General features: G+C 46.9%; 1 protein-coding gene across 1 annotated transcript in view; it reads right to left on the bottom strand.

Moving 5' to 3' along the window:
• Positions 1–24,542, bottom strand: part of LOC119358260 (BTB/POZ and MATH domain-containing protein 2-like) — a 27,587-nt gene that overhangs the window by 1,609 nt on the left and 1,436 nt on the right. Inside the window, exons 3-4 of the mRNA XM_037624903.1 lie at positions 24,469–24,537; positions 346–829 (exon numbers count right to left, since the gene is read on the bottom strand). Coding sequence (XP_037480800.1) covers positions 346–829; positions 24,469–24,537 — 553 coding nt within the window. The remainder of the gene's footprint in view (positions 1–345; positions 830–24,468; positions 24,538–24,542) is intronic.

Raw genomic sequence — 24,542 nt, 5'->3', positions numbered from 1 at the left:
CTCCCTCTCCCTCTCCTTCTCCCTCTCCCTCTCTCTCTCTCTCTCTCTCTCTCCACGAGCAGCTCGCCCCCGCCTGTGTCGCTCACGGCCAACTCCACGAGCAGCTCGGACCGGTGCGAGGTGAACGTAACGGAGGACCCGATTGCTTTCTTTTCAGGGGTCTTTTTGCAAATCATAACTGCATCAGGGTGTAATTTGCATTTTTCTTTGCCACGTCACTCTATCCAGTGGGACTAGTGTTTTTTGCAAAAAATTAGCCTCAGAATTAGAGATTTTTGGCACAAAACTATAGAACCGTGGTTTCTGCAACCCTAGCCTTCAATGTCGATGTTTTCTGCAATTCACTCTTGAGGTTGCTGCAATGATGCTGGTCAGCTAGAGCTAAGATGGTCGCCACGGTCTCAACGTCAAGACACTTGCATAACATCCCTTCACATATCATCTTCATTCTTCCCGTCGCATACTTGTCTGCAGCCATGAGTAAGTGCTTAAACATTTCTCTTTTGTCATCATCCTCAAGATCGTCCATGGAAGGCAATGAATCCGTGTAGATGAAGTGAAGAAATGCCTTGAAAACAACAGGTTGCATGTCGTCAATAGTTATGTCCTGCGCCCCTTTGTCCGCCATCGGCCCGTAGAACTCCGCATCAAAGACCGCCGATCGCATCGCAAGCAAATTCTTATGAGCTGGAAAAACCTCCCCTTGCACCTTGAAAGTCACGCCCGCTCCCTTCTTCCCCTCTAGCAATATTGCAAGATTATCCAAAAGGTCGGAGGGCGGCAAATCAATCTCAAGTGTTTCCTTGATGACACTGATGTTACGGCATATCTCTCTCAAGGTAGTTTTGGTGATTGATGACAACATGTTTGCGGACTAATCTTGTGCTTTGAATAATTCACAGATTCTCCCCTGGCACGAGACGCCTTCTTCCCCTCGGAGTGTATTTCAAGACGGTGTAGCTCTTTCGTTTCTTTCTCGGTAGACTAGTTGCGTAGAGGGCACCGTACTATCAAGAGGGGGTCCGCTGGGGTTTTGCATGGGTGGAATCATCACGTACACATCAGCTTCTCACCCTCCGAGCATTTCCTTTCCATTGAAGAGATCTCTCCTCTCTTCCTTGTCCTGTCTGGGTCAAAGCAGTAGTACCGCGCACCCGGCGGTAGTACCGCTGAGGAGCCAAGCGGCAGTACCGCTCCGCAGCGATAGTACCGCCCGTGGCTCCACAACAGTAGTACCGCTGGGGGCCTGGCACCTCCGCCTTGTCCTCAGCATCTTTGAGAGATTCCTTCTCTCGCGCGCACGCGCCCCAGCGGTAGTACCGCACTGCCTGCGGTACTACGGCCGAAGGGTCACAAGCGGCAGTACCGCTCCACAACGGTACTACCACCCTTGACCCCACTGCCGTAGTATCGCTGGGCAGTCTGGCTCCTACCGCCTCGATTCGAGAGGTCTTTTTCTCGTGTCGGGTTTTGCGGCACTAGTCACGATTGTAGTGCCGGTAGTACCGTTCCAGGAGCGGTAGTACCGCCCTACCACCGCGGTAGTACCGCTTTTGGGTCCGTTCCCTACTAGTCTCCTCAGCGCGGCAGTACTGCTGGCTGGCGCGGCAGTACCGTTGTCCTGGCGGTAGTACCGCCCCCTCTCAGCGGTAGTACCGCCCTGTGCGGGGCTGGTTGGTGGGGGGCAACGGGATTGTTGCCCCCACTATAAAAGGGAGTCCCCTTCTTCCTTCTCACCTACCTCTTCCTCCCCCAAGCTCCATTTATTGCTCAAGCTCCATTAAATACTCCAAGCTCCATTTTCGCCCGATCTATCTCTCTAGCCAATCAAACTTGTTGATTTGCTCGGGAGTGGTCGAAAAGGCTCCGATCTACACTTCCACCAAGGGATTTTCGATTCCCCCACTCATCCCTAGCGGATCTTGTTACTCTTGGGTGTTTGAGCACCCTAGACGGTTGAGGTCACCTTGGAGCCATATTCCATTCTGGTGAAGCTTCGTGGTCTTGTTGGGAGCCTCCGATTAAGTTCTGGAGATTGCCCCAACCTTGTTTGTAAAGGTTCGGTCGCCGCCTTCAAGGGCACCAATAGTGGAATCACGGCATCTCGCATTGTGTGAGGGCGTGAGGAGAATACGGTGGCCCTAGTGGCTTCTTGGGGAGCATTGTGCCTCCACACCGCTCCAACGGAGACGTACTTCCCCTCAAAAGGAAGAAACTTTGGTAACACATCCTCGTCTTCACCGGATCCACTCTTGGTTATCTCTTACCTTTACTTGTTCAAGCTCTTTAGTGTTTCTTCCCTTGCTTGCTTGTATGCTTGTTGTTATTGCATCATATAGGTTGCTCACCTAGTTGCACATCTAGACAACCTACTTTGATGCAAAGTTTAATTTGGTAAAGAAAAGCTAAAAATTGGTAGTTGCCTATTCACCCCCCCCTCTAGTCAACCATATCGATCCTTTCAATTGGTATCAGAGCCTCGTCTCTTTATTAAGGACTTTACCGTCCAAAGAGTATGGTTGATACCGTAGACGGTGTGGAGGAACACTCCGATGTGAATCCGATCTCGTCTACGGGAGATGGGGGAACTTCGGTCTCTTGTGAGGAGTTCAATGTGGCCTTGGAGACATTGAAAACCTCTATGACGACCGAAGTTGAAAGCATGTTTACTAAATTTCTTGAGGGGCTTAAACTATCCACCGCACCGTTGAAAGTGGGTGATCCCGCCAACAAGGTGACGGATGCTATCCCCGACAAGGGGGAAGCTAGTAGTGAAAAGGCTCCTTCTTCTAGTTGCAAGAATGGCACCGGCATCTTTGCCCATGTGGAACCACCACTTGTTTATGGTGGACCGGTTCCTTCCACTCATTTGAATCATGCCGGTCCTCCCCCTAAGATTGTGAAAAATGAGGATTTTGATTCTTGGGTTTACCGCTTTAAACGTCATTTAAATCATGTGAACACTAACCTTTGGAGAATCATTGAAGAAGGTTTCTATCCACATGATCCAAGCAACTTCACTCCTCGAGAAGCCGCGGACAATCAATTCAATGAGAATGCTCTCTTCATCATTCAAGATGCAATTCCACCCGAAGACCTACCTCATCTTCGTCCCCTCGCCTTGGCCAAAGATGCATGGCATTGTGTCGTGTCTCTCTACCGGGGAAGCGCAAGCATTCAACGCTCCAACTATGAAGTGGTACAAGATGAGGCCGATGAGTTTGCAATGAAGGAAGATGAAGAACCTCGTGAGCTTTATCGGAGAGTAACCAAACTCGCGGTCTCACTACGAGATCACGGGAGCAAGGACACGGATGACAATTGGATCAAGCGCAAATTCCTCAAGGCAATGATGCCCTACCACAAGGCCATGTCCTCTGTCATTCGTCAAAGACTGGACTTCCACACTTTAACCTCAAGCAAAGTGCTGGATGAGTTTGTGGCCGTGAACATTTTGGATAAGACCACCGACAATGCGGTGCTCCGTTCTCAACGGGCAAAGAAGCCTAACCTTGCATTTAAGACCAAGCTCACCGTGGAAGAAGAAGAAGAGGAAGAAGAGGAGAGCAACCCCGAAGATACGAAGTATGCATATCATGAACACATGGCACTTGCTTCAAGGCAATTTTGGAGCAAGAAAAACTCGAGGCCAAACTTTAGCAAAAACAACTCGAGTGGCACAAGGGGCAAGCAACGTGTAAGGACTTGCTACAATTGCGGCAACGTGAGTCATTTAATTGCGGAATGCCCGTATGAGAAGAGGGAAGACAATGGTGGGCTGGTGGCAAACTCATCCGAAAGGACAAGGCCAAGTCGTTCCCCAACAAGAACAACTTCACCAAGAAGACTCCTCCCAAGGCTTTGGTTGTGCAAGAAGAGTACAATGAGGATGATGACGACGATGAAGATGATGAGTCGGTTGCCATGGCCTCCGTTGCCATTGCAACAACGTCACGGGTGTCTCTCTTCGACTCACCCAACGAGAGCATCACCGCCAAGTGCCTCATGGCTAAAGCCACCAACAAGGTAACCTCCAACATCAAAACTACCATCATTAATCATCCTTCCCCAATGGATAGCATTAATGAACTTGAGGGAGCTAATGTGGAGGCTAACGAGTTTGAGGCCTTTATGGGCAAACTCAAGGGAAAATCCAAGAAGCACTTTGTTGCTCTCTTGGAACAACTTGGTGAGGCCAATGACATGATCGAGGCTCACGAAGACACCATCTCTAAGATGGAAGGGCATAGTCGTGACTATGCCGATGAGATTTCGGATCTTTCCAATGCTCTTGAGGAAGAGCGTGGTTGAAAGAACATGCGGTGCCCCCATGTATGGTTTTGGTAATTGATCAATCTCTATGGACTAATGGTTGCCTTGAGTTATATTTGAAGGTTTTTGTCCATAGGCTTTTCTTGGAGTACATGTGTTGGTTTCAAGGAGAGTTTGTGTCGACCAAGGTGCTATTCAAGGAATTACCTAAAGATTGGTCTTGTGAGAGGTTGATCAAGACTAAGTCAAAGAGTGAATCAAGTTGACCAACCCACAAAGCGTAGAAGATGAACCGAGAGGGATCAAGTGATCCCATGGTATGGTAAGCATTGTCAATTACGCTTCGTGTACTAACCCATGGTCTTCGTGAGGGTTCTTTGTGGGGTTAGGTTGCGGTGTGCAAGTTCAAGTGGAGCATCACGAAGAGATCAAATGCTTGAAGCTTGCCATCCTTTGTGGTGACAATGGACTTGTGAAGATGTGCGGAAGAGTGGCTCACCCATAGTGGAGTATGGGGGAGCAATCAACTAGTCTTCATCAAGTCAACCCAATCAAGAAAGGTGGTCCAACTTGAGGGAGTCAAGATCGTCTTCATCTAGCTCAAGTGGACCATGTGCAAGGCAAAGGTTTGCCCTTGATTGGTTTTCTATTTTACCGGTCTCATGATGGTAGTTGGGAGACTGGGTTATAGGATCGATTATCGTACTATCAAGGGGGGCTCTCGATGAGTAGCTTGATCGTATCGTTCGCTGAGAGCTCAAACCATTGCATCCTTGCATCATCTTTCTTGGTTCTTGTTTGGTTCTCATTGAGAGTCTTAGAGCTTTTGGTCATCTTGATGACAAGCTTGAGTTCATCGAAAACGAGTTCGCTTGCATACTCTATGAGGTTTTCGTTGTTGGAGGTTTTGCCGGTTCTTCTCGGTTGGAGGTTTCACTCCTGTATTTGTTGGCATACCTCCCCTGCCTCTTCTTACTATAACTTTTGGTCATCGTTGTTGGAGGTTTTGCCGGTTCTTCTTGGTTTTGATGCTACTCGTCGTCTTGTTTCCAACAAGCTTGAGTTTGCTCAATTCGGAGCTCATATGCAGAAGTTATGGCAGTTCTTATTCTCTTGAGGGTGGTTTTGTCAGGGTCCGCGTTGGAAAGGTTTGGGTGGATTCATCACGTTCTCGTCTCCTTCTTTTCCCCTCCTTCTTCCTTGGAGCTTCCTCCGTTTTCTTGCCTCCCTTGTGTGGATGCCATTGTTGGTTGCGGTAGTACTGCTCCCAGGAAAGCGGTAGTACCGTAGGCATCAGCGGTAGTACCGTGCAGTGGCACGGTAGTATCGCAGGTGCCCACGGTAGTACCGCTCCCCTGGAGCCGCACTACCGCTGCCCACCAGGCTAGTGCCGCCCCTTTGCGGTAGTAGGAGCGGATGTACCGCTTTCGCCGTGCGGTAGTACCGCGCTATGCGGTCAGGCAGTAGTACCGCCCCTCGGCAGTACTACTGTGTCCGGTTTTTGCTACTTCTGTTTCTTTGCGGAAGTAGGCACGGAAGTTTCCCTTTTCCCCTGGCTGGGACTTTTGCCTCGCGGTAGTACCGCATGGGGGCGCGGTAGTACCACGCGTGCGGAAGTTCCGCCCCCAGCTCCTGTGCGTCTGTTTATCGGTTCTGTGTTGGGGTTGCGGCAGTTGAAGGAAATATGCCCTAGAGGAAATAATAAAGTTATTATTTATTTCCTTATATCATGATAAATGTTTATTATTCATGCTAGAATTGTATTAACCGGAAACATGATACATGTGTGAATACATAGACAAACAGAGTGTCACTAGTATGCCTCTACTTGACTAGCTCGTTAATCGAAGATGGTTATGTTTCCTAACCATGAACAAAAGAGTTGTTATTTGATTAACATGATCACATCATTAGAAGAATGATGTGATTGACTTGACCCATTCCGTTAGCTTAGCACTCGATCGTTTAGTATGTTGCTATTGCTTTCTTCATGACTTATACATGTTCCTATGACTATGAGATTATGCAACTCCCGTTTGCTAGAGGAACACTTTGTGTGCTACCAAACATCACAACGTAACTGGGTGATTATAAAGGAGCTCTACAGGTGTCTCCAAAGGTACATGTTGGGTTGGCGTATTTTGAGATTAGGATTTGTCACTCCAATTGTCGGAGAGGTATCTCTGGGCCCTCTCGGTAATGCACATCACATAAGCCTTGCAAGCATTGCAACTAATGAGTTAGTCGCGAGATGATGTATTACGGAACGAGTAAAGAGACTTGCCGGTAACGAGATTGAACTAGGTATTGAGATACTGACGATCGAATCTCGGGCAAGTAACATACCGATGACAAAGGGAACAATGTATGTTGTTATGCGGTCTGACCGATAAAGATCTTCGTAGAATATGTAGGAGCCAATATGGGCATCCAGGTCCCGCTATTGGTTATTGACCAGAGAGGTGTCTCGGTCATGTCTACATAGTTCTCGAACCCGTAGGGTCCGCACGCTTAACGTTCGTTGACGATATAGTACTATGTGAGTTATGTATGTTGGTGACCGAATGTTGTTCGGAGTCCGGGATGAGATCACGGACATGACGAGGAACTCCGGAATGGTCCGGAGTTAAAGTTTGATATATGGGATAATAGTGTTTGGTCACCGGAAGGGTTCCGGAAATCACCGGAAGGGGTTCCGGATGTTTCCCGAAATGTTTGGGTACGAGAACACTTTATTTGGGCCAAAGGGGAAAGCCCACAAGGTTTTTGGAAAGCACAAAAGGAAGTTTTGCGGAGTCCAGGGGCCAGACGCCAGGGTCCCTGGCGTCTGGGTCCAGACGCCGGGAACCCTGGCGTCTGGCCCTGGAGTCCGAGAAGGACTCTTGCCTTTCGGGTGAAACCGACTTTGTGGAGGCTTTTACTCCAAGTTTCGACCCCAGGGCTCAACATATAAATAGAGGGGCAGGGCTAGCACCAAAGACACATCAAGAAACACCAAGCCGTGTGCCGGCAACCCCGTTCCCTCTAGTTTATCCTCCGTCATAGTTTTCGTAGTGCTTAGGCGAAGCTCTGCGGAGATTGTTCTTCACCAACACCGTCACCACGCCGTCGTGCTGCCCGAACTCATCTACTACTTCGCCCCTCTTGCTGGATCAAGAAGGCGAGGACGTCACCGAACCGAACGTGTGCAGAACTCAGAGGTGCCGTGCTTTTGGTACTTGGATCGGTCGGACGTGAAGACGTATGACTACATCAACCGCGTTGATATAACGCTTCCGAGAACGGTCTACAAGGGTACGTAGAAAACACTCTCCCCTCTCGTTGCTATGCATCACCATGATCTTGCGTGTGCGTAGGAAATTTTTTGAAATTACTACGTTCCCCAACAGTGGCATCCGAGCCAGGTTTTATGCGTTGATGTTGTGCACGAGTAGAACACAAGTGAGTTGTGGGCGATATAAGTCATATTGCTTACCAGCATGTCATACTTTGGTTCGGCGGTATTGTTGGATGAAGCGGCCCGGACCGACATTACGCGTACGCTTATGCGACACTGGTTCTACCGACGTGCTTTGTACACAGGTGGCTGGCGGGTGTCAGTTTCTCCAACTTTAGTTGAACCAAGTGTGGCTACGCCCGGTCCTTGCGAAGGTTAAAACAGCACCAACTTGACAAACTATCGTTGTGGTTTTGATGCGTAGGTAAGATTGGTTCTTGCTTAAGCCCGTAGCAGCCACGTAAAACTTGCAACAACAAAGTAGAGGACGTCTAACTTGTTTTTGCAGGGCATGTTGTGATGTGATATGGTCAAGACATGATGCTAAATTTTATTGTATGAGATGATCATGTTTTGTAACCGAGTTATCGGCAACTGGCAGGAGCCATATGGTTGTCGCTTTATTGTATGCAATGCAATTGCGCTGTAATGCTTTACTTTATCACTAAGCGGTAGCGATAGTCGTGGAAGCATAAGATTGGCAAGACGACAACGATGCTACGATGGAGATCAAGGTGTCGCGCCGGTGACGATGGTGATCACAACGGTGCTTCTAAGATGGAGATCACAAGCACAAGATGATGATGGCCATATCATATCACTTATATTGATTGCATGTGATGTTTATCTTTTATGCATCTTATCTTGCTTTGATTGACGGTAGCATTTTAAGATGATCTCTCACTAATTATCAAGAAGTGTTCTCCCTGAGTATGCACCGTTGCGAAAGTTCTTCATGCTGAGACACCACGTGATGATCGGGTGTGATAGGCTCTACGTTCAAATACAACAGGTGCAAAACAGTTGCACACGCGGAATACTCAGGTTATACTTGACGAGCCAAGCATATACAGATATGGCCTCGGAACACGGAGACCGAAAGGTCGAGCGTGAATCATATAGTAGATATGATCAACATAGTGATGTTCACCAATGAAACTACTCCATCTCACGTGATGATCGGACATGGTTTAGTTGATTTGGATCACGTGATCACTTAGAGGATTAGAGGGATGTCTATCTAAGTGGGAGTTCTTTAGTAATATGATTAATTGAACTTAAATTTATCATGAACTTAGTCCTGGTAGTATTTTGCAAATCTTGTTGTAGATCAATAGCTCGCGTTGTTGCTTCCCTGTGTTTATTTTGATATGTTCCTAGAGAAAATTATGTTGAAAGATATTAGTAGCAATGATGCGGATTGGATCCGTGATCTGAGGTTTATCCTCATTGCTGCACAGAAGAATTATGTCCTTGATGCACCGCTAGGTGACAGACCTATTGCAGGAGCAGATGCAGACGTTATGAACGTTTGGCTAGCTCAATATGATGACTACTTGATAGTTTAGTGCACCATGCTTAACGGCTTAGAATCGGGACTTCAAAGACGTTTCGAACGTCATGGACCATAAGAGATGTTCCAGGAGTTGAAGTTAATATTTCAAGAAAATACCCGAGTTGAGAGATATGAAGTCTCCAACAAAGTTCTATAGCTAAAAGAAGGAGGAGAATCGCTCAACTAGTGAGTATGTGCTCAGATTGTCTGGGTACTACAATCGCTTGAATCAAGTGGGAGTTAATCTTCCAGATAAGATAGTGATTGACAGAATTCTCTAGTCACCATTACCAAGTTATTAGAACTTCGTGATGAACTATGATATGCAAGGGATAACAGAAACAACTCCCAAGCTCTTCGTGATGCTGAAATCAACGAAGGTAGAAATCAAGAAAAACATCAAGTGTTGATGGTTGACAAGACCACTAGTTTCAAGAAAAGGGCAAAGGGAAGAAGGGGAACTTCAAGAAGAACGGCAAGCAAGTTGCTGCTCAAGTGAAGAAGCCCAGGTCTGATCCTAAGCCTGAGACTAAGTGCTTCTATTGCAAAGGGACTGGTCACTGGAAGTGGAACTGCCCCAAGTATTTGGCGGATAAGAAGGATGGCAAGCTAAACTAAGGTATATTGGATATACGTGTTATTGATGTGTACTTTACTAGTGTTTATAGCAACCCCTCGGCATTTGATACTGGTTCAGTTGCTAAGAGTAGTAACTCAAAACGGGAGTTGCAGAATAAACAAAAACTAGTAAAGGGTGAGGTGACGATGTGTGTTGGAAGTAGTTCCAAGATTGATATGATCATCATCGCACACTCCCTATACTTTCGGGATTAGTGTTGAAACTAAATAAGTGTTATTTGGTGTTTGCGTTGAGCATGAATATGATTTGATCATGTTTATTGCAATACGGTTATTCATTAAAGTCAGCGAATAATTGTTGTTCTGTTTACATGAATAAAACCTTCGATGGTCATACACCCAATGAAAATAGTTCGTTGGATCTCGATCATAGTGTTACACATATTCATAATATTGAAGCCAAAAGATGCAAAGTTAATAATGATAATGCAACTTATTTGTGGCACTGCCGTTTAGGTCATATCGGTGTAAAGCGCATGAAGAAACTCCATACTGATGGACTTTTGGAACCACTTGATTATGAATCACTTGGTGCTTGCGAACCATGCCTTATGGGCAAGATGACTAAAGACTCCGTTCTCCGAAACAATGGAGCGAGCAACAGATTTGTTGGAAATCATACGTACTGATGTATGTGCTCCAATGAATATTAAAGCTCGCGACAAGTATCATTATGTTCTGACCTTCACAGATGATTTGAGAAGATATGAGTATATCTACTTGATGAAACACAAGTCTGAAACATTTGAAAATTTCAAAGAATTTCATAATGAAGTGGAGAATCATCGTAACAAAATAAAAAGTTTCTACGATATGATCGCAGAAGTAAAATATTTGAGTTACGAGTTTGGCCTTCAGTTAAAAACAATGTGAAATAGTTTCACTACTCACGCCACCTAGAACACCACAGTGTAATGGTGTGTCCGAACGTCATAACCGTACTTTATTGGATATAGTACAATCTATGATGTTTCTTACCGATTTACCAATATCGTTTTGGGATCATGCATTAGAGACAGCTGCATTCACGTTAAAAAGGGGCACCATCTAAGTCCGTTGAGACGACACAGTCTGAACTGTGGTTTGGCAAGAAACCAAAGTTGTCGTTTCTTAAAGTTTGGGATTGTGATGCTTATATGAAAAGGTTTCATCCTGATAAGCTCAAACCCAAATCAGGAGAAATATGTCTTCATAGGATACCCAAAGGAGACTGTTGGGTACACCTTCTATCACAGATCCAAAGGCAAGACATTCGTTGCTGAGAATGGATCCTTTCTAGAGAAGGAGTTTCTCTCGAAAGAAGTGAGTGGGAGGAAAGTAGAAAACTTGATAAGGTAATTGTACCTTCTCCCTTATTGGAAAGTAGTTCATCACAGAAATCTGTTCTTGTGACTACTACACCAATTAGTGAGGAAGCTAATGATGATGATCATGTAACTTCAGATCAAGTTACTACCGAATCTCGTAGGTAAACCAGAGTGAGATCCGCACCAGAGTGGTACGGTAATCCTGTTCTGGAAGTCATGTTACTAGACCATGACGAACTTGCGAACTATGAGGAAGCGATGATGAGCCCAGATTCTGCGAAATGGTTTGAGGCCATGAAATCTGAGATATGATCCATGTATGAGAACAAAGTATGGACTTTGATGGATTTGCCCGATGATCGGCAAGCCATAGAAATAAATGGATCTTCAAGAGGAAGACGGACGCTGATAGTAGTGTTACTATCTACAAAGCTAGACTTGTCGAAAAAGGTTTTTGACAAAGTTCAAGGTGTTGACTACGATGAAATTTTTCTCACTCGTAGCGATGCTTAAGTCTGTCCAAATCATGTTAGCAATTGCCGCATTTTTATGAAATCTGGCAAATGGATAAACAAAACTACATTCCTTAATGGATTTAAAGAAGAGTTTTATATGATGCAACCAGAAGGTTTTGTCAATCCTAAAGGTGCTAACAAAATATGCAAGCTCCAGCGATCCATCTATGGACTGGTGCAAGCATCTCGGAGTTGGAATATACGCTTTGATAAGTTGATCAAAGCATATAGTTTTATACAGACTTGCGGTGAAGCCTGTATTTACAAGAAAGTGAGTGGGAGCACTACAACATTTCTGATAAGTATATGTGTATGACATATTGTTGATCGAAAATAATGTAGAATTATTCTGCAAAGCATAAAGGAGTGTTTGAAAGGATTTTCTCAAAGAAAACCTCGGTGAAGCTGCTTACATATTGAGCATCAAGATCTATAGAGATAGATCAAGACGCTTGATAAGTTTTTTTTTCTTTCAATGAGTACATACCTTGACAAGATTTTGAAGTAGTTCAAAATGGAACAGTCAAAGAAAGAATTCTTGCCTGTGTTACAAGGTGTGAAATTGAGTAAGACTCAAAGCCCGACCACGGCAGAAAATAGAATGAGAATGAAAGTCATTCCCTATGCCTTGGCCATAGGTTCTATAAAGTATGTCATGCTGTGTACCAGACCTATTGTATACCCTACACTAATTTTGGCAATGGAGTACAATAGTGATCTAGGAGTAGATCACTGGACAGCGGTCAAAAATTATCCTTGGTGGAATAAGGATATGTTTCTCGATTATGGAGGTGACAAAAGATTCGTCGTAAAAGGGTTACGTCAATACAAGTTTTGGCACTGATCCGGATGACTCTTAGTCTTCATCTGGATACATATTGAAAGTGGGAGCAATTAGCTAAAGTAGCTCTGTGCAAAGCATTGTAGACATAAAAAATTGCAAAATACTCACGGATCTGAATATGGCAGACCTGTTGACTAAACTTCTCTCACAGGCAAAATATGATCACACCTTAGTACTCTTTGGGTGTTAATCACATAGCAATGTGAACTAGATTACTGACTCTAGTAAACCCTTTGGGTATAGGTCACATGACAATGTGAACTATGGGTGTTAATCACTTGGTGATGTGAACTATTAGTGTTGAATCACATGGCGATGTGAACTAGATTATTGACTCTAGTGCCCTAGAGGCAATAATAAAGTTATTATTTATTTCCTTATATCATGATAAATGTTTATTATTCATGCTAGAATTGTATTAACCGAAAACATAATACATGTGTGAATACATAGACAAACAGAGTGTCACTAGTATGCCTCTACTTGACTAGCTCGTTAATCGAAGATGGTTATCTTTCCTAACCATGAACAAAAGAGTTGTTACTTGATTAACGGGATCACATTATTAGAAGAATGATGTGATTGACTTGACCCATTCCGTTAGCTTATCACCCGATCGTTTAGTATGTTGCTATTGCTTTCTTCATGACTTATACATGTTCCTATGACTATGAGATTATGCAACTCCCGTTTGCCAGAGGAACACTTTGTGTGCTACCAAACGTCACAACGTAACTGGGTGATTATAAAGGAGCTCTACAGGTGTCTCCAAAGGTACATGTTGGGTTGGCATATTTCGAGATTAGGATTTTTCATTCCGATTGTCGGAGAGGTATCTCTGGGCCCTCTCGGTAATGCACATCACATAAGCCTTGCAAGCATTGCAACTAATGAGTTAGTCGCGAGATGATGTATTACGGAACGAGTAAATAGACTTGCCGGTAACGAAGATTGAACTAGGTATTGAGATACTGACGATCGAATCTCGGGCAAGTAACATACCGATGACAAAGGGAACAATGTATGTTGTTATGCGGTTTGACCGATAAAGATCTTCGTAGAATATGTAGGAGCCAATATGGGCATCCAGGTCCTGCTATTGGTTATTGACCAGAGAGGTGTCTCGGTCATGTCTACATAGTTCTCGAACCCATAGGGTCCGCACGCTTAACGTTCGTTGATGATATAGTACTATGTGAGTTATGTATGTTGGTGGCCGAATGTTGTTCGGAGTCCGGGATGAGATCACGGACATGACGAGGAACTCCGGAATGGTCTGGAGATAAAGTTTGATATATTGGATAATAGTGTTTGGTCACCGGAAGGGTTCCGGAAATCACCGGAAGGGGTTCCGGATGTTTCCCGAAATGTTTGGGTACGAGAACACTTTATTTGGGCCAAAGGGGAAAGCCCACAAGGTTTTTGGAAAGCGCAAAAGGAAGTTTTGCGGAGTCCAGAGGCTAGACGCCAGGGTCCCTGGCGTCTGGGTCCAGATGCCGGGAACCCTGGCGTCTGGCCCTGGAGTCCGAGAAGGACTCTTTCCCTTCGGGTGAAACCGACTTTGTGGAGGCTTTTACTCCAAGTTTCGACCCCAGGGCTCAACATATAAATAGAGGGGCAGGGCTAGCACCAAAGACACATCAAGAAACACCAAGCCGTGTGCCGGCAACCCCGTTCCCTCTAGTTTATCCTCCGTCATAGTTTTCGTAATGCTTAGGCGTAGCTCTGCGGAGATTGTTCTTCACCAACACCGTCACCACGCCGTCGTGCTGCCGGAACTCATCTACTACTTTGCCCCTCTTGCTGGATCGAGAAGGCGAGGACGTCACCGAACCGAACATGTGCAGAACTCGGAGGTGTCGTGCTTTCGGTACTTGGATCGGTCGGACGTGAAGACGTACGACTACATCAACCGCGTTGATATAACGCTTCCGCGAACGGTCTACGAGGGTACGTAGACAACACTCTCCCCTCTCGTTGCTATGCATCACCATGATCTTGCGTGTGCGTAGGAAATTTTTTGAAATTACTACGTTCCCCAACAGCAGTACCGTGGGTCGGTACGGTAGTACCGCACAGCCGTGCGGTAGTACCACTTGGTTGCAAGCAGTAGTACCGCGCGGCCTTGCGGTAGTACCGCTGGCCAGGCGCGGTAGTACCGCTGGCCGCGGGCTGGTTGGTGGGTAACGGTTGGATTTTTCCCCACCTATAAAAGGGGGTCTTCTTCCCCAATGAACCTTATCCTTTTAGCTCGTGTTCTTCCCCCATTGTTGACCTTCTTCGAGCTTGCTAACTCTCAATCCCTCCAATGATTCTTGCTAGTTCTTGAGGGAAAAGAGAGAGGAGATCTAGATCCACGTTTCCACCAATCACTTTCTCCTCCAAGTGAGGGTAACCCCTTGGATCTAGAACTTGGAGTTCTTCGTGTTCTTGTTTCGTTCTTCCTCTCATTTTCTTCCCTAGCATTAGTTGCTTTGGTGGGATTGGGAGAGAAGGACTTGGGCACTCCGTGTGCCCTTGCCATTGCATTTGGTGCATCGGTTTGAGTTCTCCACGGTGATACGTGGAAGTGAAGGTTGAGACGCTTATTACTCTTGGGTGTTTGGGCACCCTAGAGCTTGTTCCTCTTGGGTGCCTTGGCGCCCTAGACGGTTGGTGGTGTCCGGAGCTCAATCATAGTGGTGTATAGCTCTGGGCAAGCGTCGGGGTCTCCAATTAGGTTGTGGAGATCGCCCCGAGCAATTTGACGGGTTCGGTGACCGCCCCCAAGGGTTGCCATTTGTACGGGTTCGGTGACCGCCCTCAAGGGTCCCTTAGTGGAATCACGGCATCTTGCATTGTGCGAGGGCATGAGGAGATTGCGGTGGCCCTAGTGGCTTCTTGGGGAGCATTGTGCCTCCACACCGCTCCAAACGGAGATTAGCATCCGCAAGGGTGTGAACTTCGGGATACATCATCGTCTCCGTGTGCCTCGGTTATCTCTTACCCGAGCCTTTTACTTATGCACTTTACTTTGTGATAGCCATATTGTTTCTTGTCATATATCTTGCTATCACATAGTTGCTTATCTTGCTTAGCATAAGTTGTTGGAGCACATAGGTGAGCCTAGTTGTTTTAGGTTTTGTGCTTGACATATTAACCGCTAGGTTTATTCCGCATTTGTTCAAGCCTAAACAGTAATTATTTTAAAAGCGCCTATTCACCCCCCCCCCCTCTAGGCGACATCCACGATCTTTCAGTGGTCTTCGTTTGGCTCTTGAGGAGTCACACAACGTTGATCATGCAGAGTTAAAGAAAGATTATGATCATGCCCTCATTGTTTCTCGTGTGCTAAATTCTGAGAAGGCCAAACTCGGGGTTGATCTTGCTAGACTCAAAGAGGAGTCTGATATACTTGACAAGGCCCACAAGGCCTTGAAGGGTATTCACGCTAGTCTCAAGGAGTCTCATGATCAACTCCAAGTGAAGCTAACTAAGGAGAAAGCAACTTTTCCTCATATGGTTTTAATTGATAATGCAAATGCTACTAACCCGTGTTGTGAGCATATACATCTTGTTGAGGAAAATGCTAAGTTGAAGGAGCAACTTGAGAGAGGTCTTGCGACTTGCATACAAGGCAAGAAGAACCTCAACGATCTCTTGATCAACCAAAAGGGAGGTGTGGCCAAGGAAGGGGTTGGGTACGTGCCCGACTCCAAGAAGAAGAAGAAGAATGACAAGACCAAACGACCTCCTCCCCTCATGCAAACCTTTGTGAGGGAGGGAGAGAGTGCCCCCGAGGAGAAGAAGAAGAACAATGTCAAGAAGGGCAATGTCACCCCTCCCAACAAAGCCGGCGATTTTAATCCTTCTTATGTGTTATGCCGTGCTAGTGATGGGCATGTTTATGCCAAATTTGTTGGTTCTCTTCATGAGTACATTGAATGGTCTATTTGGGTTCCTAAGACCCTTGTTACTAACATCAAAGGACCCATTACAAAATGGGTACCTAAAACCAAGCATTGATCTCTTGTAGGTGTTTGCTTCCGGTGGTGGATCATGGTTGCTCGATAGCGGAGCTACAAATCATATGACCGGAAGCAAGGACTTGGTGGTGGACATGCACAAAGTTCCATCTATGCCCACCAATGTCGAGTGGGGTGACGCCTCATCCTCTAAGGTATTGGGACTTGGCAAGGTGGTCATCTCTCATGATCTCACGATCGAGAAGGTCATGCTTGTTGAGTCCCTTGCATACAATTTACTTTCCGTTCGTCAACTTGCAATCATGGGCTTTGCCACTTTCTTTGACATCGATACCGTGGCCCTCTTGTGGAGCAAGACTCTTAAAGTAGCTTTTGTTGGGCATGTCGAGAACGGTCTATATGTGATTAACTTTTCGGAGCGACCCACTAAGACCGCGACATGCCTAATGGCTAAAGTTGATGTGGGATGGCTTTGGCATCGCCATTTAGCCCATGTCAATATGAGATCTTTGCAAAGTCTCCTCAAGGGGGACCATGTCCGTGGACTAACGAATGTTAGTTTTGTTAAAGATCGTGCTTGCAGTGCCTGTATCGAAGGAAAGCTACATGAGAAGGCTCACCTTCCCACGACTATCATTTACTCAAAGAGGCCCTTGGAGCTCCTTCACATGGATCTTTTTGGGCCCCCATCCTTCGATAGTCTTGGAGGTAGGAAGTATTGCTTGGTGATTTTGGATGACTACTCAAGGTACACGTGGGTGTATTTCTTCAAGAGGAAGAGCGAGATCCAATAAACCGTCATTGACTTTGCAAATGAAGCACAACGTCAACACAATGCAAAGATCTTGACAATAAGAAGTGACAATGGCACCGAGTTCAAGAACTACACCTTGGATGAATTTCTTAGTGATGAGAGAATCAAGCATCAATATTCCGCACCATACACCCCTCAACAAAACGGTGTTGCGGAGATGAAGAACCGGACGTTGATGGATGCGGCAAGGACCATGATGGTGGAGTTCAAGTCTCTGTACAACTTTTGAGCCGAAGCCATCAACACCGCGTGTCATGCATCCAATCGGCTCTACCTCCACAAGGGCTTGAACAAGACTCCATATGAGATACTCACCGATAACAAGCCCAACCTCAAGTACTTCCGGGTATTCGGGTGTAAGTGTTTCATTCTCAAGAAAGGTGTTCGGTTGTCTAAATTTGAGGCTAGAGCTTATGAGGGCATATTTGTTGGTTATGCTACAAACTCTCATGCTTACCGTGTCCTCAATAAATCCACGGGACTTATTGAGGAGACGTGTAACGTGGAGTTTGATGAGAATAACGGCTCCCAAGTGGAGCAAAGTGGCACTTGTGATGTAGGTGATGGAATTCCTCCTCAAGCCATAAGAAGAATGGGTGTTGGTTTCATCCTACCCATTGAGGAACCCCTTGTGGCCGAAGGAGAAGGACAATGCTCCACTCAAGTGGAGCCATCACCAACCCAAGGCCCACATGCTTTCGAAGAACAAAGTGAAGGCCCTCAACCTCATGAACAAGACCAAGGGCAAGATCATACTCAAGACGGTGTTGACACACCAAGTGATGCCCAAGGTCAAGTTCTCTCCCCCGAGCAAGTTCAAGATCAAGAACAAGTTCATGACGGCGCTCAAGATGATCAAGTAACCGCTCCTCAACTCACCACCGAGGAGGAATTAGAGCGTCGTGCCGCCAAGGTTGCTTCCAAGCTCTCCACCAAGGATCATCTCATGACGAATGTGTTTGGAAGCTTAAGAAAGGGGGTAAGCACCTCGTAGACAATTAGCAAATTATTGTGAGCATCACGCGTTTGTCTCTTGTGTGGAACCCCACAAGGTCTATGAGGCGCTAGAAGATCCGGATTGGCTCAATGCCATGCACGAAGAACTCAACAACTTCGAGCGCAACAAAGTGTGGAGATTGGTGCCAAGGCCAACGGGGAACCACAATGTCATTGGAACCAAGTGGATATTCAAGAACAAGCAAGGTTCCCATGGGATTATCATTCGCAACAAGGCTCGTTTGGTAGCACAAGGCTACTCCCAAGTCGAGGGTATCGACTACGGTGAAACCTTTGCTCCCGTTGCTCGTCTTGAATCCATTCGCATGTTGATTGCATATGCTTCTCATCATAACTTTAAGTACAACAAATGGATGTGAAGAGTGCTTTTCTTAATGGTCCCATTAATGAATTGGTTTACGTCAAGCAACCCCCCGGGTTCGAGGATCCCTACTTTCCCGATCATGTGTATCAACTCGATAAGGCACTCTATGGCCTTAAACAAGCCCCACGTGCGTGGTATGACCACCTTACCGAGTTGTTACAAGACCGTGGTTTTGAAGTTGGGCTAATCGACCCCACTCTTTTTACTAAGAAGGTCAAAGGGGAGTTGTTTGTGTGCCAATTATATGTTGATGATATTATCTTTGGTTCTCCTAACAAAGCTTTCAATGAGGAATTTGCCGCTCTCATGACCTCAAAGTTCGAGATGTCCTCCATGGGAGAGTTGAAGTTCTTTCTAGGGTTCAAAGTGAAGCAAAGAAGAGAAGGAACCTTCATCAATCAATCCAAATACACTCAAGACATGCTCAAGATATTCAAGCTAAGTGACGTCAAGTCGGATGCCCACCAAGTGCCAACTTGACTTAGATCCCAATGGTAAAGTGATGGATCAAAAGGTATATCGTTCCATGATTGGATCCTTGCTTTACCTTTGTGCATCTAGACCGGACATCATGTTGAGTGTGGGAATTTGTGCATGGTTTCAAGCCGCACCTAAGGAAAGTCACTATGTGGCGGTCAAACGAATCTTTTGATATTTGGCTCATACCCCAAACTTTGGCTTATGGTACCCAAGAGGATCAAACTTCAAGCTTGTAGGGTACTCGGATTCCGATTGGGCGGGAGACAAAGTGGATAGGAAGTCCACTTCTGGAGGGTGCCAATTCCTTGGTTACTCTTTGGTAAGTTGGTCTTCCAAAAAGCAAAGTTGTGTGTCTCTCTCGTCCACTGAGGCGGAGTATGTTGCCGCCGGTAGTTGTTGTGCACAACTTATATGGATGAGGCAAACTTTAAAGGATTACGGTGTCACTTGTGACAAAGTGCCTCTTTGGTGTGACAATGAAAGTGCCATCAAGATTTCTCTCAACCCAGTGCAACACTTCAAGACGAAGCATATTGAGATTCGGTATCACTTCATCCGGGATCACATTAGGCGAGGAGAGATAGAGCTCAACTATGTCAACACTCATGACAACCTTGCAGATATTTTCACGAAGCCCTTGGATGAAGCAAGATTTCCCGAGTTAAGGCATGAGCTAAATATCATTAATTCGAGCAATGTGGCTTGAACTTGTGCACACCCTACCACGCTCAATTTGTTGTCTAGTTTAGGTGTAGCCATGGACATAGGGGGAGTGTTGTTCTCTCAATGAACTCTCCCTCCCCCCCCCCATTATGCATAAATTGATCAAGTCTTTCACTTTAGCCATTGTTGATGGCACTTGTGCTTCAAAGACGAGTTTTGGTCATGGGCCCAAGGTTAAAATCTTCGCGGTGCCATACCTTTTGACTCAAACATAGGTGGCCTCGGCCACCGCCCTCTTTTGAAGAGGTGTGTCTTGGTCTCTTGCTGTTTTTGTCGTTTCGTCGAGCTAAAGCCGTGTTTGTTTAGTTGCTGTGGCGTGCTGGGCGGTACTACCGCTGGTGGTGCGCGGTACTACCGCTCGTAAGCGGTACTACCGCCCCCAGCACAGTACTACCGCTGGGGGACGAGAACAGGGGGTTAAGTCGGGGCAGGGGGAGGTTTCTTCTCCCCCATACCCATTCACTTCGCCCCTCTTTTCTCTTCCTCTCTCCAGCCTCCACTCGCCGTGGGAGGGCTCCGGCGGATCTCCATCTCCGGGGCGTCCCTCTCCATTTCCTTTGGTGGAGTCGATCCCCACCTCGTCCTCTTGCCATGGATGCCGGTATTGCCCCGTTCCTTCTTTCGTTTTGTCTCTTTTTTAGTTCTTGTTTCTTAGGGGCAATGGTGGTTGCATCTCTAGATTTTTGGCTAAATCTAGGCTTGAGTTGGTTGAAGAAGGCAACTAGACTATCTCGATTAGAGTTTGGTAGGATTATTTTTGAATTTGGTAGGCCGGTAGTGCCGGATCTGACCACGGTAGTAGGAACCCGCTGTTTCACCGCCTCATGCTATAAGAAACTGTTGTTTCTCCGCCTCAAGCAGTACTACCGCTCTCTTTGGAGCGGTACTACCGCTTGACCTAGAGCGGTACTACCGCTCCCTTTGGGGTGGTACTACCGCTTGGGGGCGGTACTACCGCGGGCAGGTCACGGTACTACCGCTGCATGCCAATTTCCATCATTTTTCTGCCTTACCTTGATCTTTTTGTTGAGTTTGTTGGCTTATGCTCATTCTTTCTGGTTGTTTTGCGTGTTCTTGTGTTTGGCTCCAGGTGATGACCTTTCCGAGCAGCAAGGTCGTCGTATCAACCCCGGGCGTGCCACATCAAAACGCTACCGCACCTCAGAGCCAGCCGGTGGTTCCTCGAGCACCCAACCGCCTCCAGCAAGTGCATCTGCAAGTGTTCCTCCACCTCCTCGGCAATCGAAGCGAGCCGCCAACAAGCCAAAAGGGAAGACTGTGACTGAGATGGCCAACAAGGATTTTTGGGAGAAGCGTCGCCGCAACCCCTATGCGGTGGACCAAGAACCCACTTTGGTCAACCGCCCGTTCTGGAACCGTTTTCAGTTTGCCATCTACTTTGATGTGATCAAGGCCAAGAAGAATCTTTTTGTTGATGTTCGCTCCATTGACACTGATGCTATGGAGAAGGACCCAGAGTACTTTGGCGAAGCCCTTCAGATGTGCACTCAGTTGAACATTCTCAGGATCATGCAATTCAACAAGGATTTCGATGCGGATTTGGTGGCTCAATTCTATGCCATCGTCCATCTTGGGACAGATGTCGATAGGACTCTGACATGGATGACCAATGGCAAGCTGCTTTCCGTCAAGTGGCAGGCGTTCATGGGGTTACTTGATGTGGTGGATAACGGGCTTGAGACTCCTGTCGGTTTCTGTCCTCACCGCAATGCTACATCCACCCACAAGCAAGCCCTTTGGCCCTACTGCACTGTGAAGGTTCACCCAGTAACTGAGAAGAAGACCTATGAGCTGTCTCCATATCTGGACATTCTTCATCGCATATTCCGTGAGACTCTCTTCCCTCGGATCAGGAATCTGGATATGGTCCACTCTTACCTCGTGGACATGCTCCTTTTCTGTCAGCATGAGAAGGAAGCAAGCACTGGAGAGAGCCTGTATATCTCTCATGTCATGTGGTCTGAACTTCTATCTGTCGTGTCTGAGCGCAAGTGTCCTATCTATGGTCCATTCATCATGAGGCTCATTGAGAGGGCCTGGGCACAGACTTATCCCAGAGTGCTGCTAGAGACTGGAGACTTGGTTTCTCATGAGATCAAGCATCTGAGGAAGAAGGACAACTGGACAGCGCCTCACACAGGGGGTCCATCTGCTACTGCTGCCACAGGGGGTTCGTCTGCTGCCGCTGCTGCCATGGGGACCGAGGGTGAGGCTGCTACTGATGCTCATGAGGAGAACTTTGGCCCCTCTAGTGCAGAACCGTCGTGGGCACAGAAGCTTAAGCGCAAGATGAAGAAGCTTTTCTGCATGGAGTCTCATGGTCAGTACATGACTCATGTGGCGGAGAAGCATGCTAGGATGCGCCACAAGGAGCTCATGCGTCAGATGGGAGCAACAGTTGCCAGTGGGTCTGAGGGTCAGATCACTGAAGAGGAGGACTGGATTCATCAGAATTGCCACTGGACCGACTCCGATGTCGAGCAGTTTTCGACCCACGATGAAGATGCAGAGATGTGATGTTCGAGATCTTCCTCCTCCCATCACCTGGATTCGTAGTGTCACTCTATGCCCTTTTTGGTGTCTCGCTGCCAAAGGGGGAGAGAGTGTAGGGATTTGCTTCTTGTGTCGTGCTTTGAGTCGTCTTGTGGTTTCTTGTGTGTTCTCTCGGTGTCCTTCTTTGGTTTGGTTTGGTGTGAGACCTAAGTTCTAGACATATGGTGTGAGACATACGCTCCCTATCGCTACCTTATTACTTATGTCATTTCAGAGTACTGTAGTTTATTGTGAGATGCATGCTTGTCCTGTTTATTCACTTCTCTCATATATCTTGTGCTTAGTATTGTTGGACTATAAAATATAGGGGGAGTGTTGATCCGAATGTGTGTGTCGTGCCATCTCTTGGTGCACACATTCTGGGGGAGCCCGTCTATATTTTGTAGTTCTTAGCTTTCTTCGTTTTATTTCTTTTCCTTGCGCAAATCCCTAGTTGTCATCAATCCACCAAAAAGGGGGAGATTGTTACGGCATATCTCTCTCAAGGTAGTTTTGGTGATTGATGACAACATGTTTGCGGACTAATCTTGTGCTTTGAATAATTCACAGATTCTCCCCTGGCATGAGACACCTTCTTCCCCTCGGAGTGTATTTCAAGACGGTGTAGCTCTTTCGTTTCTTTCTCGGTGGACTAGTTGCGTAGAGGGCACCGTACTATCAAGAGGGGGTCCGCTGGGGTTTTGCATGGGTGGAATCATCACGTACACATTAGCTTCTCACCCACCGAGCATTTCCTTTCCATTGAAGAGATCTCTCCTCTCTTCCTTGTCCTGTCTGGGTCAAAGTGGTAGTACCGCGCACCCAGCGGTAGTACCGCTGAGGAGCCAAGCGGTAGTACCGCTCCGCAGCGGTAGTACCGCCCGTGGCTCCACAACAGTAGTACCGCTGGGGGCCTGGCACCTTCGCCTTGTCCTCAGCATCTTTGAGAGATTCCTTCTCTCTCGCGCGCGCGCCCCAGCGATAGTACCGCACTGCCTGTGGTACTACGGCCGAAGGGTCACAAGCGGCAGTACCGCTCCACAGCGGTACTACCGCCCTTGACCCCACTGCCGTAGTACCGCTGGGCAGTCTGGCTCCTACTGCCTCGATTTGAGAGGTCTTTTTCTCGTGTCGGGTTTTGCGGCACTAATCACGGTTGTAGTGGCGGTAGTACCGTTCCAGGAGCGGTAGTACCGCCCTACCACCACGATAGTACCACTTTTGGGTCCGTTCCATACTAGTCTCCTCAGCGCGGCAGTACCGCTGGCTGGCGCGGCAGTACCATTGTCCTGGCGGTAGTACCGCCCCCTCTCAGCGGTAGTACCGCCCTGTGCGGGGCTGGTTGGTGGGGGCAACGGGATTGTTGCCCCCATTATAAAAGGGAGTCCCCTTCTTCCTTCTCACCTACCTCTTCCTCCCCCAAGCTCCATTTATTGCTCAAGCTCCATTAAATACTCCAAGCTCCATTTTTGCCCGATCTATCTCTCTAGCCAATCAAACTTGTTGATTTGCTTGGGAGTGGTCGAAAAGGCTCCGATCTACACTTCCATCAAGGGATTTTCGATTCCCCCACTCATCCCTAGCGGATCTTGTTACTCTTGGGTGTTTGAGCACCCTAGATGGTTGAGGTCACCTCGGAGCCATATTCCATTGTGGTGAAGCTTCCTGGTCTTGTTGGGAGCCTCCGATTAAGTTGTGGAGATTGCCCCAACCTTGTTTGTAAAGGTTCGGTCGCCGCCTTCAAGGGCACCAATAGTGGAATCACGGCATCTCGCATTTGTGTGAGGGCGTGAGGAGAATACGGTGGCCCTAGTGGCTTCTTGGGGAGCATTGTGCCTCCACACCGCTCCAACGGAGACGTACTTCCCCTCAAAAGGAAGGAACTTCGATAACACATCCTCGTCTTCACCGGATCCACTCTTGGTTATCTCTTACCTTTACTTGTGCAAGCTCTTTAGTGTTTCTTCCCTTGCTTGCTTGTATGCTTGTTGTTATTGCATCATATAGGTTGCTCACCTAGTTGCACATCTAGACAACCTACTTTGATGCAAAGTTTAATTTGGTAAAGAAAAGCTAAAAATTGGTAGTTGCCTATTCACCCCCCCCCCCCCTCTAGTCAACCATATCGATCCTTTCAACTGACCTCGCACTCGATCACCAGACAATCGTTCCGCAGGTAGACCAACTCTGTTTCAGCAGTGGTCTGCATGAACTTTG

This window comes from Triticum dicoccoides, chromosome 2A (genome assembly GCF_002162155.2).
Source record: "Triticum dicoccoides isolate Atlit2015 ecotype Zavitan chromosome 2A, WEW_v2.0, whole genome shotgun sequence".
NCBI lineage: Eukaryota > Viridiplantae > Streptophyta > Magnoliopsida > Poales > Poaceae > Triticum > Triticum dicoccoides.
Note: the sequence above shows the minus strand (reverse complement) of the source record. Positions and strands in the feature narration are given on the sequence as shown.